Genomic DNA, 19,135 nt, shown 5'->3' on the forward strand with positions numbered 1-19,135 from the left:
TGGACTCCTACTGGATTCCTACTTGATCCTACTGGATTCCAACAATTCTTCCAAAAAAGGCATTTTCCACCTATTGGACTCCTACTGGACTCCTACTGGACTCCAACTGAACTTAGACAAAAAAATCCAATGCTTCAGTTGGACTCCTACTGGACTCCTACTGGATTCCTACTTGAGTATCATGCATTCTATCAATTTTTGATTAAGTCAGTCAGACCTTTTAGCACCTCAAAATTCCATACCAACTTGCATAAAACATAGATATTATATTGATAACTATATACACAAATATATACAAAAAGTATTTAATAATTTAATGTGGTCAGGGAGGGGGAGGGAGGAAGTGGTGGGGAATGATGAAGGGGGGGAGGGAGGGGAGGCAGGGGAAGGGATGGAAGGGAGATGGGAGTGATGGAGGGAGGGGGAGGGGAGGGATGGAGGTGGGAGACAGTGGGCGGTCATTTCCGTGGACAGTCGTTTTCGTGGGTGGGCGGTCGTTTTCCTTTGTGGGCATTCGCGTTCGTACATGGGCGTTCATTTTCGTACATGGGCTGTTGGTTGGCTAAACGGTGTGAGCGGGCGGTGATGTGGCTGGTGGGATGATGCACATCGTACCTGGGTGCCCTTTTCTGGTGTGTTGATGGGCGCGGTGTTTGTCGACAGATGGCGAGGGCAGTGGTTGGATGGTGGTGGTTGTCGAAGCCTCGTTGATGGGTGGTGGTGACGTGGAAGGATCTAGGTTGAGGGTTTGGGCAAATTCCCACTTGCGGAATTTGCCGGCATCCTTTCTAGGAAGCTAGCCTTACGGTTGGTATGTAGAGCATAAAATATACCTGTATAATAATGCCTATGTGGTACAAGTGGTAAAGTGCTCACTCCGTAAAATGTTGGTGTGTCCATGAGGTTGAGTGTTCAATCCATGCATGTTGCGCTTTTTTTATTATTATATAATAACAATAATAGTGACAAACTACTGGACTTACTGGACTCCTTGTACTCGGAAATTCCTAGTGGACTCCTACTGGACTCCTTGTACTGGACTCCACTATACCCATTCCTTAGGAATCCTTAATTCCTTGTGATTTGGGATCATTCCAGTAGGAATCTACTAGGACTCCAGTAGGACTGAGATGCAAAATTTGTATGGTGTTCAGGCGATATGAAATTGGCTGGAGTCCTAGTAGAATCCAGTAGGAGTCCAGTAGGAATAGGTGGGGGAGTGTAAAGAGCTCACAGGAACTGCAAGAAATAATAAAAGGCAGAATTTTACAAGGATTATTATTACCACCACCACAGTGACCCACCTTTGCCAGTCCCACATTTATCAAAGAAATCCAGCTCTGCTCTAGTAATTGGCCATGCCTCATCATTTACTGGGATGCAGTACCTAAAAATAATGTATTTAAATCTTGTACCTGACAATCATTTTGTTACTCACCAGATTGCATGTAGTTGCTTCCCAATTTCCATTGTTTTTGAACGGTGCTCAATAAAGTTCTTGACAGTATCCAGCTCTGATGTTCTACCTGCTTCAAAGCCGCAAGAGTCATGGAAGATCAATCCTGGATTGCTCTCAAATATCAATTTGTTCTCGATGTTGTGATTTCCTTCCTACAGGTCATAAGCACTAGTGAATTCTGAGTTAGTTTGAATTACCTGTGCAGTTGAGTTCAGCTCAGACAAGTCAATCTATCCACAAGATGATCATTCAATGAGGTAAGTCATTTCAATGGCACACGCACCTCATGGCCTTGGGGATTGAAAATCTTTGGACATTCTGTTGTATTGCAAACTTGCTGAAGAATTGTTGTGTTTCCAGTGTTGGCACAGCCAATGATAAGGACACGGAAATGGCTGGTCCTCCATCGGATATTTTTGCATGCGTCTTTTGTCTTTCTGGGTCAACATGTTGTTTTGATTGAATTTTGCTATTGGACTGAATTTCTTCACGATTGTATGTTCGAGATGGAGTTGAAGGTGACAAGACTGGTGAAGATAAGGGCATAGCTTCTTTGAGGTTAATGCCTTGTAATACAGGTTGGGTTCCTTGAAACACATCTCTGAGTCAAATGGATGCTTGAGGTTGTGGTGAGAGTGAAGATAGTGAAAATGAACGTGTAGCTCTTTCGACATTGGCATCATATGTTGGTTGGGTTTTGCTCTTGGTAATGCGTAACTTCCGGAACATTTTGACGATTGAGATGGTGATGAAGGGTGGTGAAAGGAAAGGACGTCGACTTGAGTGGTTGTTGAACCTTGAGCACTGAGCTGATAGTGCCTGATTGTCTGTTGATTGTTTGGCTATTTTTTAAGGCAAGCTATGTCTTGACTCTCAACTCACCCCAATCATCTGATCCATGGGCATGGCACAGCCTTCCCAATGACCATGAGCCACAATGCTTTTTCAAAGTCAATCCCCCCAGGATCCTTTGGGGTGAAAGCTGGAGATTGGGTTATTGTGGTCACGGTTCCATTGGATGACACCATCAATGAATCGGCGAGAGACAGTGAGTAAATTGTTAGCCAGCTTTTTCTGCAACATGTCTGCTGACTCCCACTAGAGCCAAGATAAAAGGCATCCTGGATTTACTATTTGAGCTCTACTACAGCAGTGGCAAGAACCAAATCCCATGAATCTGCCTCGCATCAACTTTCCATTTACAACACTTACCTGATAATACATGTTGTGTCACCTTCCTCGTGGTACAGCGAATATTCGACCTACATACAAAAGGTCCAGCTGAACGAACAAGATTGTATCATGAGGAAATACTTTATAAAGATTGGTTTGAGAATGTCTTTTTCGGTTTGTGAGTAGTCCGCTTTCATCAGATGCAGTTGCTCACTCCAATGTAAACCTGGAGAACAAGGAACTCAACAGAACATATGGACAAGATGAGTCCCTCACTGGGATAACACCACCATGTGCTTCAAGGACTTCAGTGACCCAATGAATGACAGGGTCTCCTCACTTAGTCGTCCACATTTCCTGGAGCTGAACGCACTCAAACGGACAATGGTGCACAAGGTCAAATCTTACCTCACTGGGATACGCCCTCCAAGTTCATCAACCCAATCAATGACAGTCCCTTGTTCAACAGTCCACATTTCCCAGACAATCAGATGGGGGTGCATGAGGTCGACAACAGAACATATGGACAAGATGAGTCCCTCACTGGGATAACACCACCATGTGCTTCAAGTACTTCAGTGACCCAATGAACAAGAGGGTCTCCTCACTTAGTCGTCCACATTTCCTGGAGCTGAACACACTCAAATGGACAATGGTGCACAAGGTCAAATCTTACCTCACTGGGATATGCCCTCCGAGTTCATCAACCCAATCAATGACAGTCCCTTGTTCAACAGTCCATGTTTCCCGGACAATCAGATGGGGGTGCATGAGGTCGACTAGCTATGGCTTTACCACACCACATGTTTGCGTTCGAAGGAGATGGTTAGTGTGATGGGGTTGGGGACATAGGCTTGGGGGCAATGTTGCAGACACGCCCCAGGTGTGGAAGCCTTCCCTGGAAGAAATGCTTGTCTAGGAGGTCCACCTGTACATCTTCCTATCTTTGATATTTCACTCATGGTTCCGAAAGGATGGCTGTACAGATTATGACCAAGGGAGTTTACGACGAAGGTTCAGATGGTCAGGATGCATGCCATATCTCTATGGAACATCACAACTACAACTTTCATCGTCATCCCAAGCACTAGTGCATGCAACAGCCCATTCAAATTGAAGCATGCACCAGCCAAGGGTACAGACTTTCCTGTGGCTAGGCTTCGTCTTCCACGACACGTGCCAAGAAACCTGTTCTCAAGGTGATGTAGTACACTCCTGCACATCGAAGGCAAGCCCAGGTGCTGTGATCTGGCACTGTCCCCAGCATCACAGCAGCAGCCTTCTGACTCCAGGGGGCGGAGATGCCGCATATGAGGGGTCTTAATTTTGGGACACAATTGCAATGAGTACACAGTCAAGATTCAATCATAAGTCTTGCTTGTTTTTAGTGTTTGGAAGTCCGGTCCAGTCTTTTGGTGCCCAGTGCCTTAGACTGTAACCATAACCGGTCCTTCCAAATCAAGAAACCTCAAATAACTGGACCGAACTGCGAGAGACCGGTCTTTTGCGGTCTTTTGTGGTTACAAGACCGGTTTTGACCGGTTCTGGTCTTGACCAGTTTGCGACCGGTCTAGACCGGTTTTCATAGAGGTGAGGTGCCCATAAAACAATATTCTAAGTAGTTTAATGATTGGGGGGTTAGTGTATGCGACTTGAGTTAGACTACAAATTCCATATCCAACTCCTGATCTCAAACCAAAGAGGCATTGTCCTCATCGAGCATCTCTTCAAATTCAAGGAAAGGCTCAACCTCCTCCTGCTGGAAAGCCGTCCACACAGCCATATCATAGAGGTCAGGTCTCCAAGCAGACCCCATGATTACCAGCTGTTCAAAGACTGTTGAACCCAGGCACACATGGCAGTCTGTCGCAATTTGTTTGCTGCCCGAAAATAACTGCTCACAGTGAATGGACGAAGCTTGAGAGGGGAGGACGTCAAGCGTGATATGTGCAAGCGTAGGGTATAATGTTGCGTTGTTCTACAGAATGACATGAGTGACTAAAATGAGTCGAAAGAAATGCCTTACCTGCCACCATTCAACGAGATCAGTGTTCTTGGTGACTTCCTGTTGCATTGTACTCAAATAGCAGCATAGCTCTGCTACCCAGCCCTCTATTGTGTCGGCAGTGAGAAGTGTTTCGCGATGTTTGTTGAATTCTGATGTGTCGTCGTCGTTGGCATCCTGGGTCCCAGTACCTCTTTGAATGGGAGTAGCGCAGGGGCGAGTGTTATAGTATTGCGCCATCTAGTTTAGTACACATTGTCAGCATAAGAAATTTGTGTTAATAGAATGAGCGACATACAGTTTTCTTGACTATCTTTCTGGCCTCATCTTGCCAGTCCTTCGCATCAGGGTTTCCTGCCACAATTTCCGCTGCTTGTTTGTCAGGACCACCCCAAGCCATCTTGATGTAGGCGAGCTTGTAATAAGGGTGAAGCACTTCAAAAAGTTTATTAGTATGTGTCTTTCCATGAGGGGAATCAAAGTCTTACCAAGTGCCAGTACAAAACTGGGCTTTTCATCGAGATGGGAATAGTACTTACCCACCTTCTCTAGGCCATCATTGAGTGCATCCTTGTACAGGGCATATTTTTATTTAGGGCTATCTTGCTTCTTCTCCCATGCCGATTGAAGTTGCTCGAGTGCGGGAAGTGCACACCACAGGGTTGGCTCCTGCTCTGAGAAGAAGTATTGTTGAATGCATTTAGAATCCTAATTGAATTTCATTAGTATCACCTCTTTTAGCAAAATGAAAGGACTTTACCGCAAGTATATTGCATGCATCGACTACCCTCATCCAATCTGACTCAACCATCTTGAAGGAAGACCAGGGGATGTGTTTCACGAGACGATTATTGCGCCGCAACGTGGTAATCGGGCCATACATCTCATCCGCCGAGCTAACAAATAATCTGATTGGCTGTCAACGAGGTATCAGTGAGATGGACACAGTTTATTAGCTTGGTTGAGCATTTTGAATGCTGTCCCCCAACAGATATTGCTATGTAATGGTATCTTGAGGGCTTCAGGGACTCCGCAACATATCTGCATACTGTGGAAGTATTCAATACACTGCCCAGATGCTTGAATCTGCAGGTAGATATTATGAGACAGCGCATGAAGTTTCAGGGAAACAAGCATTTTTACCTTGATTGCAAGTGTCCAGATGGCAGCAATCACATCAAGGGAACCACCTAAGACACGATTATCAGGTCGGGTGGGATCATATTCCCAGATGGCTGTTGCATTTTTGACAGCTGCAATCTTCATGATGTGGCCCATAACGTCAATGTTGCCAAGGTTGACAACATGTCCCAAGCAACTATGTACAACGAAGTTCAATCAAGAAGAATAGAAATAAATGAACAAAATGTACAGTAGCTGTTGTTCATCACTGTTCCATTCGAGGCCTCGGCAGGTGTGAATATCTTGGATTGTTTTGCAGGTAGTGTTGTTATTTCCTGTGTTATCTAATGTCGCTGTATACAGCTGATCAGAATCAGTGACCCGAATATCAGCAGGGTCAATGACAGGCAACAGCAACAGGACAAACCTTTGTTCTGGTTTTGTCCATGATCCCAATGCGGTCGAGCAAACCCACAGAATATCTTCTGAGGTTCTCCCCACTATGTCCACCTGATAACGCCTTGAAGCCAATGACTGCCGATTTCAGCTTCCACTTCCCATCCATCACTGCAATCCAATGCGCAGTCATTCCCTGAAACCCTGCCTTTGTCGTATCGGCTGACCATCCATCTTGAGTTATCGACACCTTTCCAGGAGCTGCCTAAAGTAAGTCCTCAGCATTATCTGAAGCATCGAAAATTGAACTTCTTATGGTTATTTCTTTCTTTAGCTGCTTCATGTGCTTGGTAAACTCGTTGTGAAGGTGAATCTTGGCATCGTAGGAGCTGGGAAGGTCATGTGTTGTTGATTTCGGCCTCATCGCCACCAAGGCGTTCTGAAACGCAAGGTTATCAGCCAGAGCAAGTGACTATGGGTGCATGACAAGTCATTCATTTGAATGGAACATCAACAAACAACTTACTTGGTTATTAGTTGCAATCAACTTCGTGACTGCATGGAGGGCTGCCTCCCTTGTGAAATTGTGTGGTCCTGTAACAGTCTTGAAGTCTAGCAGCTGTTGGTGCTGCTTCTTTGTCAGTTGACCTCGGTGTTTAGCCTCCTTCTCCTCCTCCATGGTCTTCCAGATATCGCAAGGTATGGCCCAATGGCTCATTGGTATGTCTTCCTTTTCGCATTTTTGCTTGTAAAGATCAAAATGCTGATGGATGTGTGCATGACAGGAAGAATTCCCTCCCTTGTGGAAGGCCTTGCACTTCCCATGTGCTTTGACAAATGCCTCGTCACCCCTGGTCAGTAAGGAATGGTAGTGCGACGGCTTACTTGCAAACAGTACACCATCGTCCCATCAATGTATCATACTCATCCGCGCTTATCTTGAACTTCACAGTGACTTTGTCAGTCATTATGGTCAGGAGGTCGAGCATTGATTCTTTTTTTACAGGCTTTTCTTGTAGGTTGGCTCCACGTTGGTGGTCATTGAGACCATCATTCTAGGGTATGGTGAGTTAATGTAGCTTGTGGCAGGTGATAAGGGCTAACCTCTTGTTCATCAGCTGACTGCTCATCGTCAACACCATCATCCACTTCCTCAACATCCTTACCCTGCCGTTCACTGTCGTCGGCCACCTCCACCTCATCTGAATCTGGAAGGTCGAGATGCTGCCGCTTGCCAGCCTTCTTCTTGGCTCTGCATGCTGACTCGGAGTCATCACCTGAGGAAAGTTCTTCATTCTCAGAGTCGTCGGAGTCTTTTATTGCCTGTTTGCAGCTGCCCTATGTCATCGCCATTTTTGTGTTGCTCTTCTTTGCGCGTGGCTTCCCCGTTGGCTTGGGATCATGGAGCCTTGGCGGTATTCCTTTTGCGATTGTTCGAGTAGTAATAGCCATCGTAGAGTCGAGACAGCAGTGTATTTAAAATTTCAAGTCATATGTGACAGCAGTGGATATTTGGCAATGCATTTTCTAAGGTTCTCGTCAAAAACATGGTAATTATATCCTAAGTTCTAAGCTTGGCCCCACCAGAGTTTGAAGGCTCGAAAAACTGGTCTTTAACTGGTTAATCCGGTCTTTGCTCAGTCTTGAATTTTTGGAAACCATAGAGGACCGTAGACCGAACTGCGGTTACAGTCTTTGTCAGTCCTCATAATTTGCAGTCTTGATCGGTCACAGTCCGGTCTGGTCACGGTCTTTTTCCAGTCCTGTGACCAGACTTCCAAACACTACTTGTTTTCCCATTGTTCTTGGTATTCCACTTATGGTTTGAAAAGACAGCTGTGTGGATTACTCACCCACTTTCAAAACTTGAGCTGAGTGGGGTTATTTAGTGGGTTCAATTCCCTAAGAACCACATACAGGAACATTTATTTATTTTTACATTCAAATTATTCAAGTCATTTCATCGATAATTTTGCTGTAGATAGTTGTGATGTGTATAGCGGGCACTGGTGTAGATCGGAACAACTCACTGTGACTTTCATTTGAGCTGAGTGGGGCCTGTATCCAGTTCCCCAAGGACTGCATCACATTTCGTATGTCATGATCTATGCACTTTTTTTTTTTCATTGGTATCTTTGCACCATAAGTACTGATTCACTAGGCATTCACCTGTGTTCGGATGGGTGTATTTAAGATTTATGTCGACTAAATGAACATCCCTGACTCAGTCTTTTTTTCTAAAAAAAAAGATGCATATAGTTGGAATGTGTATAGTGGACACTGGTGTACATTGGAACAACCCACTGTGACTTCAATTTGAGCTAAGTGGGGCCTGTTATCCAGTGGGGTTCAATTCCCCAAGAACCGCATTATGTTCAAATTGTACACTTTTACCCACATCCTTTTTTTTATTTTTTTTATTGGTATTTTGGCTGTGGTGGCATGGCCTCGACAAGGGGTATATGCTAGGCACCCGAATGCCAGTGTGGATCGTTTGTAAAAAAAGAAAAGCATCTAGTTTTATGTAAAATGAATATGTCGTGCATATGTACCTGCAAAGAGTTCAGAGGTTCAGAGAATATGAGGGGTTCAAAGAAAAAAAGGGTTGCAAGTAAAAAATGGGGATGGAATGGAGCATGAAAGTCAGATATGTAAGACAGGTATCATGTTAGTGGACAGGACGTGTTTGGATGTTTCCCAGAGTTTTAGTTTGAATTTGGCATGTAGGGAGGAGTGGGTTTTTGGAGTTTGAGCAGATGATGGGTTTGCGGGGGGTGGTGTGGTGAAAGTGATTGATGGAGATCTGTCTGAAGGGGGGGAGAAGGAAAGGGCAAAGGGGTGTTATGGGTGGCTGGAGGGAGAGATGGAGGTGGTTGGGTGAGGTTGGGTGCTGCTATTGGGGTTGTGTAGCATAGTCTGGGGGAGTTGTTGTCGCGGAAGTGATTGGGGAGGACAGGGCTGTTGTTGCTGCTGGGGAGGCTGCGGCTGTGGATTTTAATGCTGCTGTGGCTGAGGCTGCTGCTACTACCCCTACTGTCGAGTAGGAGATGGCTGACGACGCGTAAGGAGCGGAGGCTGCATGGCAGCTGCCAGGGTGGCGTGCTTAGATGGAGAAGTTCCAGCAGCAGCAGCTACCCTCATCCAAAGTCATCTGCCATGTTTAGCAGGCCCAAGCCTAGGTTGCTGACACCTGAGGTTCAATTAGCCTGAGACTCAGACTGGAAGGAAGGAGAGAGGGAATTGGCGGCTTCTGACATCAGATTGAAAACCCATCTCCGAGTCCAACGGATGCTTGAGATTGTGGTGAGAGGAAAGCCAGAGGAAAGGAAATGAAAATGAACGCATCACTCTTTCGAGATTGTTGTGAGGCGTAACTTCTGGAACATCTTGACAATTGAGATGGTTGCAAATGCAAAGGACTGTCGAATTGTTTGGCTAAAGTCGATTGTTTGTCTAATTCCAAGTGGGGACGTCTCAACCTCTCTACTAAGTGTTTGATTCAACCACACTAACCTCTAATTCACTCCAAACGTCAGTGTTCATCAAACCAGACGGTGGTGGTTTTCCAGTGAAAGAGGGCTCGATCTCTAGTGGTCCTACTCCCATCGTCGTTCCGCCTGAGCATGCTGCATGGACGTTGGTTTTGTGTTTCGATGGGACAGATGACCAGTGTGTTCTGTTCTTCCTCTTCTCTTTTGTTATTGTTGTGAATGATGATGTATGCTCTAGGCTCGATGCGGATGTATGCACCTCCAACCTTCCAGGAACACCTTGATAACTGAAGCCTTGTCCATGTAGAACTCGAGTGTCATTGAATTCTTCAGCATGCTCACAAAAGACAACCCAGACAGACAGATGGTGTACTACCAGGTTCATCCACTCTTTTCCCCATTAATTGCTGAGTCCCTTCTTACCACACCTGTGTTTAGGCTGGTATAGGCACATATACGCCCCTGCAAATTGCTACACCCCTGTTCGCAAAGTTCTCCAAGGTCAGCTTGCCTTGTCAAGTACCGGATACCCATTCTCACTTTGACCCTACTAGACTCTGGATGAAGCTATCGCGTGGAACCTTGACGCTCACATCATGGGTAAGAACCCTCATATATGTGTGTTGTTCACTCAGTTTACATATTTATTCCAGGCGGATACGAGTTCTTGATGCAAAACTGTGTGTTTGTCCCATTCTCTCTACTTCCCGTACTGGCTTCTCCCATTCAGATAAAGCAGGTGACAGGATCTGCATCTTCGGTAGGTCCCTTACCAAACCACCTTCTCCTCCCTCACGTTCACCTTCCTTCCCTCCCTTCAGGCTTTTCCCGCAGCGCATATACTGCACGTTGGTTAGTCTGTCTCTCCTCTCCTTCCATCAATAACTAACCCACTTCATACTTAGCCTCGCCAGAATGATCCACAAAATTGGGCTCCTACCAGTATGCAACCACCAGCAAGTCCCATTCGCATACAAAATGTACACGCACCCTGACAAGTTGGGTTGGAACCAATCAAATGCCTTCAAGAGGGCTTTTTCGATCGACGTTGGTATTGAGTTTGTTGGGGTTTGGTATGTCCTTCTTCCTTCCTTCCTACTTCCTTCACCACCCTCCTCCTCAACCCCATTCTCACTCTAAATTTATAGGGACACAGTCAACTCAGTAGGCCTAATCCTGCGCTGCCTCCCATCCACAACCTCAAACACCATCATCTGCACATTCTAACACGCTGTCTCTCTAGACGAGTGCTGCGCAAAGTTTAAAGCAAATCTGTGGAACAGGCCTAATGACAATGAAAAGACGATTAGTGTGACTGATCAGCATGTTGAGCTGATTAAACAAAAGGCTGGGCTGCATCCTAGTGAATCTAGGTTGCATGCACTTGAGAGGCAGTATGGTGTTGAGAGGTTGAAGGTGATGAATATTGATGAGGTGAGTTTGGTGGTTTACTTTTTTGTGTAAGAGAGAGGAGTGCTTACGCAGATGGTGTTGTGTCTGCCATTGGTTTGGTTTGCTGGATATCATTGTGGTATGTGTCCTTTTCTTATCTGTTGCTTCTGATGCTCATTTCTAACGATGATGATATGCCCTTCCTGGCAGATGTGGGTGGCGGTTCTGGTACATAACCCAACCCACCTCACAGTTCTTGTCAACTCATTCACCACCATCATCAGTCGCAAACGGTGCCAAACCTGTCCTAGCACGCATCCCCCTCTGGTGGATGATCCGCAAAACCTTCAAACGCAAAACAGGAATAATGTTCCACACCGACAGACTCAAACTCATCGGGCTCTCCCCCTTCTCACTCTACCCCCTCGTTTACCACACCCACCAGCCCTACCTGTCCCTGCGACACTCTCCCTCCTCCCCATCCCCAAAACCCCTGGAGGAACCCATATACGACGCCGCTAAATCCTTCCCCACCGAGTCGGAGGAAGAGCTCGACCTGCACAATGCCCTGGCGCCTATATACGACCAGCTTTCGTTGAGTTGGTGGTGGTGGATATTGGAGGTTATTCCGTTGATGCAGAGGAGGCAGCGGAGCGATGATGTTTGGGTTACATGGTTTGCATGGAATTGGGGATGGGGGAGGGTTATTCCGGGGCAGGGAAAGAAGGGGGTTAGGTTTCATAGGAGTGTTAAGGCTAGGATGGACGCACAGGGGGGGTATAGCCCGAAGGTGAATTTGGATTTGGGGAGGGTTACTTGGGTTGATTGATGTGTGGGAGAGTGCCAAATTGAATTGGGTGGGGATGTCTCTATCTTGACCAGTGTGGATGCATTGATGTGGGTGTATGAGAGTGGCTTGTTGGGTTGGGGAGTGTATGTTTTACCTTTCCTAGTGTGGACGTGTAAGAGTACGCCTTCTCTTGTCACATACGCCATATGTAATGTATGGCTTGTTTTGAATCCATTCTTGTAGCTTCGAAGTTGCACACCCTTTTTCCGAATTTGAATATATGAGAGCACCTTTTTTGGATGGGATTGTATGTTTTACCTTGACCAGCGTGGACCTGTAAGAGTACATTAATGAATGGATAACCATTTCGGCTGATAGTTTTGACCTCCTGGTTACTTTCTTACCTTCATTTTCATAAATTTTCAAGCTTCAGGTCAACTTTTCGCGGTCGTTGACCTCCTTGAATAAAGCAAGATTTCTCCTCATTTCTCTTGTTGACATACCATCATGTTGTACACACACAGTAAGTACAGCCTCTCAAGATAGGCTTCAAAGCATCCTTGAGTAGTGTTTAAAAGTCCGGTTAGGTTAGGTTATTGGGTGCCCAGGGGCTCTAACTGAGACCGAGACCGATTAGGGTTCGTTCCCAGACCCAAAATAACCTAACTGGACCAAAGATAACCAACCAAAACCAATTAGTCACAGTTACTAACCAGTTGGGACCGAAAAAATAGAAAATCGGTTAAAACAGCATATATTTCTCATATTTCCTGCAGTAAACATTATTGCCATGTATTGTAGCTTTAAGATAAGCCCAAGAACGCTAAATTCGGTGAAGAATTGACAATTTTATGATAATATTATTGAAAGCATACTCTTTTGGCCAATGTTTTTAGCAATTTGACCATAACTCTGTCAGATTTTTATCGTTTCTCATGCTTTTAGATGTGTTTTGAAGGGGTATAATAGGGTCGGTTTTAACCGGTCATAACCGGTTTTTTAACAGTTAGTTAACTGCAAAATAACCGGTTATTTCATTTCCAGAATTGACTAACCACTAACTGTGGTCCGGTCTTTTTGCGGTTAGGTCCAGTCTGGTCTCGGTTATTTTCCGGTTAATTAACTGGACCTTCAAGCACTATCCTCGAGGCCCCTTCTTTCTCTTCGACAACATCAATCACCTCAAGAGTGGGCTGGACCCCTCTCAATAATGTTCACTTTACACATTTGCCTCGTTCTCATGCTCTGGGCAGCATTTGTGGTCAGGTTACACTCCGCAGTCGATCTGCAGATATCATTGAAGGGTAAGTGGGGCCCGCTTTTTATCTCCCACAATGTTGCTCATCCTATGTTATTAGACGTGGATGTGCGACGGTAGTAACAATGAAGGAGCGAGCGATCATGGAGCAGGCATTGGACAGTGCGAGATTGTTCCAAGATTGTTCAAATGCGCTGTCAAGGATCCGAAAGCCACCGCAAAAGTCAAGCCTGTCAAATTTGATGTATACTTCCATATCATCGCAGCGAATGAAACATATGAGGGAGGTTGGATTGCGTGGGTTGATATAGTCTTTTCAAGATAGCTCAGTACTGATCGTAGATGCAGAAACTATCAGATCAAGGCCCAGGTGGAGAGGTTCAACGTTGAATACCGACTTCAATACCACAGGAATCTCGTTCAATTACAGGAACACTTCCTGTATCTTGAACACAGATTGGTTTGAGAATGTTTACCCCGGCTTGTGAGTGGTCTTCCCTTATGACCTACCTCCTGAAACTGCTCACACTGGTGTAGATAGTGTTTACAGGTCCGGTCCATAAGACCGAAAAAAACCGGTGGACCGAACTGAACCAGACCATGGTCCGGTCTTTTTTTCGGTTGCAGTTGCCCAAATTTGGGGTTGGTCTGGTTGCCGGTTGCCTCATTTCAAAAATCTTTTAAAACCATTCAAAGACCGGTTTAAATCGGTTGCAACCGGTGATACGGAGTGTAACAATACACCCATAAAAATGCGAATTTTAGCGATTTCTCCTATAAAACCTCCTATAGTAGAAATACAGTCACATTGATCATAATGATCGTTAGACGCAACCCGGTCTAGTCAATTAAAGTCTACATCCGAGAAATGTGCACGCTTTAGACAGTAGGAATTGCGGTCGGTTCGTGACCGAATCACCTCAATATACTCAAAGTCTAATAAAAGGCTACACTACCATGAAATAGTACGCTACCAAGTGTTCTAGAGTAAAAACACCCCCGCACAGGGTGTTGGAGTTTACACCAAACCAGGGTCTCACTTTATTATGGATTAAAAGATATTAATTCTAAAGATAAATGCACGAGCGTAGAAACTCAACGCTACCTGATGCAAGAAGTCATTCGGTCATGTGCTACGAAGCATGATCCAAGAAGTCATGTGGAGAGACGCATCACAAATCATGGCATCATTGACCCAAGAAAACTAAGCTTCATGAAGTATTCCGAAGCCTGCCAAAAGAGAAAAACTATGAACGATTTGCCGTGCGGTCCGAGGCCTGGGCATAGTATCTAATAATAGAGAGAAAAATCACTAAGCAGACCATTCTGGTACGTCGAACAAAGGGAGGTTCATATATAGTTTGTGAACTAGACGGATCAGTCAATCACAATAAAATTGGAGCATTCAGAGTCATTCCGTATTTCGCAAGAGAAAGGATCGACTTACCTGAGCACTTCAGTACACTTATTGATGCAAGCAATGAGGAACTGGATGAAATTGAAAACACAGGCGTTGAAGAAAGACCTAACGCAAGAGATTACTACTTTGAAGGAGTTAATCTTGATGGGTCTTCCGCAGATGAATCCGGGGACTTAGAAGAAATCGAAGATTTAAGTGAAGAAGAGGCTTAGTAGACTTATGCTTTAAAATTGGCTAAAGTTTAATAAAACCTCCAGCAGTTTATAAACATAATGCACAAGCGCCTTCTAGATTTTCCATGCGTAGTCAACTATACATGCGGGCTCTAGGTGTCCGTCTACGAAAAAAAAGTTCGGATAGTTCTACTACTCCTTAGTTACTTCACGCTCAGCAATCTGGGCAAGGGCAATTTCGTAATCAGCGACAAGTACATCACGAAGACAAAGCTCCAAGTCGAGGCGCTGCATGCTGAGAAGAACGCGTTCATGAAGATCGACCTCTTGCTGCTTGAAATAAGCAAGGGTGGGATAAGCCGGCATGCGGTTGGTAACAGCAGCATGTGCGCGCGCTAAGATCTCCCTGTACAGAGGGTTGTCGATGAGCAAGGAGTTGGCAGACTCGTCTATAACAAAGGACGAGTGCGTTAGTTTACGATTTATGAAGATAAAAGATAAATACGAACTTTGACGAGACTGAAGATCTGCTAAACCACTAATAAAGGGTGGTTCAGTACGAGGGCATTTGTCGCCGGCGCAACTGCCTTTGGCATGCTCAACGACGAGGGCCTTGTGAAATTCGCGACTGTTAGTGTCCATGCCTGGAACAGTGTTGTAGGGAATGCTGACCGTTTCGGCACGCTTGGATTTGGCTGGGGTCTGTTATGTCCAAATAAAATATGAAGTTAACAACGTGGCAGTGGACTCACGCAATAATAGCAGCTTACCTTGGGACCAGAGGCAGCGCGCTTCTTGCCTTTCTCTTTGGGAGAGGAAGCGGCATCCTTGACTTCTTCGTCACCAAAGAGGTTGTCCACTGCCATCTGAGCAAAGCGGTACGCAATATTAAAATTGTGTTCTGCTCAAAAGAAAATAAAAAATAACGCACGGTGTCAGCTGCAGTGATAGCGTTGGGGCCATCACACCCACCCATCATAATGTCGGTATCCGAGGGGCCGGGGACAATCTCGACCTCGTCGTCCTTGTCCTCGACGACAGCCTTGGACTTGACAAGCTTGCGGGGACGCTGTTTCAAAATGTATCCGTGCTGCGTTAATAAAATGAGAAAAGATGAACAAAATAAGTATAAACATGCCTTGGCTTTAGCGGCGGCCATTACCTCTGCAATCTCAGCCTGAGCCTGAGCTTGAGCAGTAACAGGTGGTGGAACGACCTGCGCAGTGGCACGCGCGGCGAGAACGGCGCGACAATATTCTTTGATAGTGTCGAGGTCGGCTGGGGGCGCGATGGCGTGAACTCCAGTGCTGCGGGTATTGTACTCGCCTCTAACAAGGAAAAGCACGTTGTGCATTGGCTGGTGCATAAGCAGACACGGATCCTTGGTGTCGATAAGCTGAACCTAGTCAAGTGCGCAGTATTAGCCTTTGTTCGAAGAAATAGAGAATATGAAGTTTATAACAGAAAAATTCGCGACTTACACAGTAATTAGCGGCTACGCCAAGAATGGTGAGAGCGGCAGCGCTGTTCAGTCCCTCTTTCATGTCCTGATAAGTTTTGAAGGCAGTGAGAGCAGACTCGCGAAGCTTGACAGCGGCGGGAAGAGCATTTTGTGGGATAGACATAATGAGCGAGTGGTAAAATGAGAGTGCGTGGTAGAAAAGCGAAAAACTGTTCTGTCCGAAAATTTTTCGCCACTGCCTGCTTTTATATGTGTGTCTGAGACCAAGGCGTGCACGTTCCGAAATTCCGCGTTGCAATTCACTTGAAGCGTGAAAATTTGGAGTTGCACGTTCCAGCGCGATCACGTCTAAAAATAGAATAAACTTTCCGAGCCTTGGATTTCCCACGCCACGTGACCTATGAACTTAGTCATTTTGACTGAGGACAGTCAATATTTAGTGAGGGGGAGGGATCAAGGCTACCTTGATAGATAAAAAATTCGATTTCATGATTCACTAAAACCACCAAGGGGAAAAGAGTCATGAAAACGCGAACTAGAGACAATAAAACCCTAAGGCAGAATGAATTTGATAGAAAAATGCGAAATAAAGTCGAAAATTCACAAGTTCACACTCTAGAAAGCATGCAAAAAGGCTCTCACTTAGGAACAAATCTCAAAGTTCAAGAAAGACAAAGTCAAGATTCTACTATAAGGACAGCAGAATCTAACTACAAAAGATAATGACACAAAAAGGTTGATATAGAAAGTCCAAAAAACTAAGATGTCCGAATGCATGCCAAGTAAAAAAGTCCATAAAAACAAGCACACCTACTCCTCGTCAACAAGCTCATCGATAACCTCCTCCTCCTCCTCCTGAGAATGGGTGGAAGGTGGAAGACCAGGCAAAGCAACGGCGATAGAAGGAATAAGGGACAGCGAGCGGATGCGGCGTTGACAAGGTGTCAGAGATGAAGGCCCAGCAATGGGAGGAGAATCATCTTGCTGAAAAAGCGAGACGAGTCTCTCCAAATCGGCCATCATTGAACCCGCAGGCACTGGGACCCCCTGAGTATCTACAAAGTCTTGAACGAAGCTGTACCACGAGCCGAACTCCTCGCGAGTCTCGAAAACAGTGCCTAGAAGAGTTCCAGGCTCGGCGGTGAGACACAGGTCTGCGATGGCGTTTGCGAACTCTCGAAGATTGGCATCGCGATGATGGCAAATGGCCTCAAGGACCGCGGATAGGGTGCGCATATGAAGCGCGTCTTCTTCGATGGACTCCATCAGCGCAGATATAGCTAGAAAAATAAGTGAAAAGTCATTAAAAAGACTATAAAATAAATAGAAAAAGAAAAAAAATCATACCTGAAGGCGCATGAATAGCCAACCGGTTATGGATGACATCCCTGACAGCCCCTCGGTGTTCATCATTCAGATAGTACTCACACGAAGAAACATGCGCCACGTTGCAAGGACAGCAGGGAGTGCCCCACCCACGAAAGGTGCAGTTCTTGACAGCGGAATCCTTGCGCGCGGAGCACTGAAGGCAAGGTTCGGGCATCTAATAAAACAGGTATCAGTACCTATGAAAACTCAGACAAAAATGAGAGGAGGAGACATACGTGGATTTGTGTACCCTTAAGAACTGCGGGGAGCTCTTTAAGCCCAAATCTAGCAGTGGCACGTTCTAAAAGAAAATCAGCAGAGAATAAAAGAAAAGAACAGAGACTCACCATATAACTATGCAGGCGGTATAGCATAGCCATAATCTCGGCCTCAGACATAGTGTTGAGGCGGGAACACAAGAAGAGGTCAATGCCGACTTCGAACGCTTGGACGGCGGCGCAACAACCAAGGAATGCGGTAGGCATGGTGGGGAAAGTTAGAAAGAAATTGTGACAATCGCTCCCATAAAGCACGAAGTTTATAGGAACGTCAGGCGGAACATACGGAATAGCGAGGCACTTTCCAAAGAATAGTCTATGGGAGAAGATCGCTGAGAATCCCTCGGTTCCGTCGACCCTGAAAATCTTAATGGACGCCAAAAACGTTAATCAACTGAGGCGTACCTAGGCAACAATAGGAATATGATGTCATGTCTTCGAAGAATAACGCGCCTGCACTAGTAATAGTAATTGACGCCGAAAGATAAAAGACACGCTTGACAGACGGTGATCTTTTGAAGACATATCAATATAAAATCCAGAAAAACACGAGGGGAACATCCTCATACGGGGATCTAGTGATGACCGAGGACGGTCAGTATTATAGTGAGGGGGAGATGATACGGAGTGTAACAATACACCCATAAAAATGCGAATTTTAGCGATTTCTCCTATAAAACCTCCTATAGTAGAAATACAGTCACATTGATCATAAGGATCGTTAGACGCAACCCGGTCTAGTCAATTAAAGTCTACATCCGAGAAATGTGCACACCTTAGACAGTAGGAATTGTGGTCGGTTCGTGACCGAATCACCTCAATATACTCAAAGTCTAATAAAAGGCTACACTACCATGAAATAGTACGCTACCAAGTGTTCTAGAGTAAAAACACCCCCGCACAGGGTGTTGGAGTTTACACCAAACCAGGGTCTCACTTTATTATGGATTAAAAGATATTAATTCTAAAGATAAATGCACGAGCGTAGAAACTCAACGCTACCTGATGCAAGAAGTCATTCGGTCATGTGCTACGAAGCATGATCCAAGAAGTCATGTGGAGAGACGCATCACAAATCATGGCATCATTGACCCAAGAAAACTAAGCTTCATGAAGTATTCCGAAGCCTGCCAAAAGAGAAAAACTATGAACGATTTGCCGTGCGGTCCGAGGCCTGGGCATAGTATCTAATAATAGAGAGAAAAATCACTAAGCAGACCATTCTGGTACGTCGAACAAAGGGAGGTTCATATATAGTTTGTGAACTAGACGGATCAGTCAATCACAATAAAATTGGAGCATTCAGAGTCATTCCGTATTTCGCAAGAGAAAGGATCGACTTACCTGA

General features: G+C 45.3%; 4 protein-coding genes across 4 annotated transcripts; 1 reads left to right on the forward strand and 3 right to left on the reverse strand.

The window, feature by feature from the left end:
• Positions 1 to 4,322: 4,322 nt before the first annotated feature.
• On the reverse strand, positions 4,323 to 5,037 carry LACBIDRAFT_308530 (uncharacterized protein; the record flags this gene model as incomplete). Its single annotated transcript, XM_001875990.1, has 3 exons — positions 4,323 to 4,610; positions 4,659 to 4,877; positions 4,936 to 5,037. The coding sequence occupies 3 exons, from the start codon at positions 5,035 to 5,037 to the stop codon at positions 4,323 to 4,325; spliced, it is 609 nt and encodes a 202-aa protein (XP_001876025.1).
• A 1,383-nt stretch (positions 5,038 to 6,420) lies between these two features.
• On the reverse strand, positions 6,421 to 6,873 carry LACBIDRAFT_308532 (uncharacterized protein; the record flags this gene model as incomplete). The annotated part of the gene is made up of 2 exons (XM_001875991.1): positions 6,421 to 6,627; positions 6,682 to 6,873. The coding sequence occupies 2 exons, from the start codon at positions 6,871 to 6,873 to the stop codon at positions 6,421 to 6,423; spliced, it is 399 nt and encodes a 132-aa protein (XP_001876026.1).
• Positions 6,874 to 9,554: 2,681 nt separating this feature from the next.
• On the forward strand, positions 9,555 to 11,867 carry LACBIDRAFT_308533 (uncharacterized protein; the record flags this gene model as incomplete). The annotated part of the gene is made up of 15 exons (XM_001875545.1): positions 9,555 to 9,618; positions 9,692 to 9,824; positions 9,885 to 9,897; positions 9,954 to 10,025; positions 10,085 to 10,147; positions 10,201 to 10,246; positions 10,300 to 10,326; positions 10,377 to 10,406; positions 10,468 to 10,498; positions 10,552 to 10,719; positions 10,795 to 10,862; positions 10,914 to 11,080; positions 11,132 to 11,177; positions 11,249 to 11,266; positions 11,323 to 11,867. The coding sequence occupies 15 exons, from the start codon at positions 9,555 to 9,557 to the stop codon at positions 11,865 to 11,867; spliced, it is 1,491 nt and encodes a 496-aa protein (XP_001875580.1).
• Positions 11,868 to 14,871: 3,004 nt separating this feature from the next.
• LACBIDRAFT_322521 (uncharacterized protein) lies at positions 14,872 to 17,994 on the reverse strand (the record flags this gene model as incomplete). Its single annotated transcript, XM_001875992.1, has 10 exons — positions 14,872 to 15,128; positions 15,189 to 15,381; positions 15,450 to 15,545; positions 15,611 to 15,769; positions 15,842 to 16,081; positions 16,161 to 16,539; positions 16,956 to 17,401; positions 17,570 to 17,684; positions 17,746 to 17,810; positions 17,857 to 17,994. 10 exons carry the CDS (start codon positions 17,992 to 17,994, stop codon positions 14,872 to 14,874), a joined length of 2,088 nt encoding a protein of 695 aa, XP_001876027.1.
• Between the last annotated feature and the right edge of the window lie 1,141 nt (positions 17,995 to 19,135).

The sequence above is a fragment of the Laccaria bicolor genome, genomic scaffold (genome assembly GCF_000143565.1).
Source record: "Laccaria bicolor S238N-H82 LACBIscaffold_3 genomic scaffold, whole genome shotgun sequence".
Lineage (NCBI taxonomy): Eukaryota > Fungi > Basidiomycota > Agaricomycetes > Agaricales > Hydnangiaceae > Laccaria > Laccaria bicolor.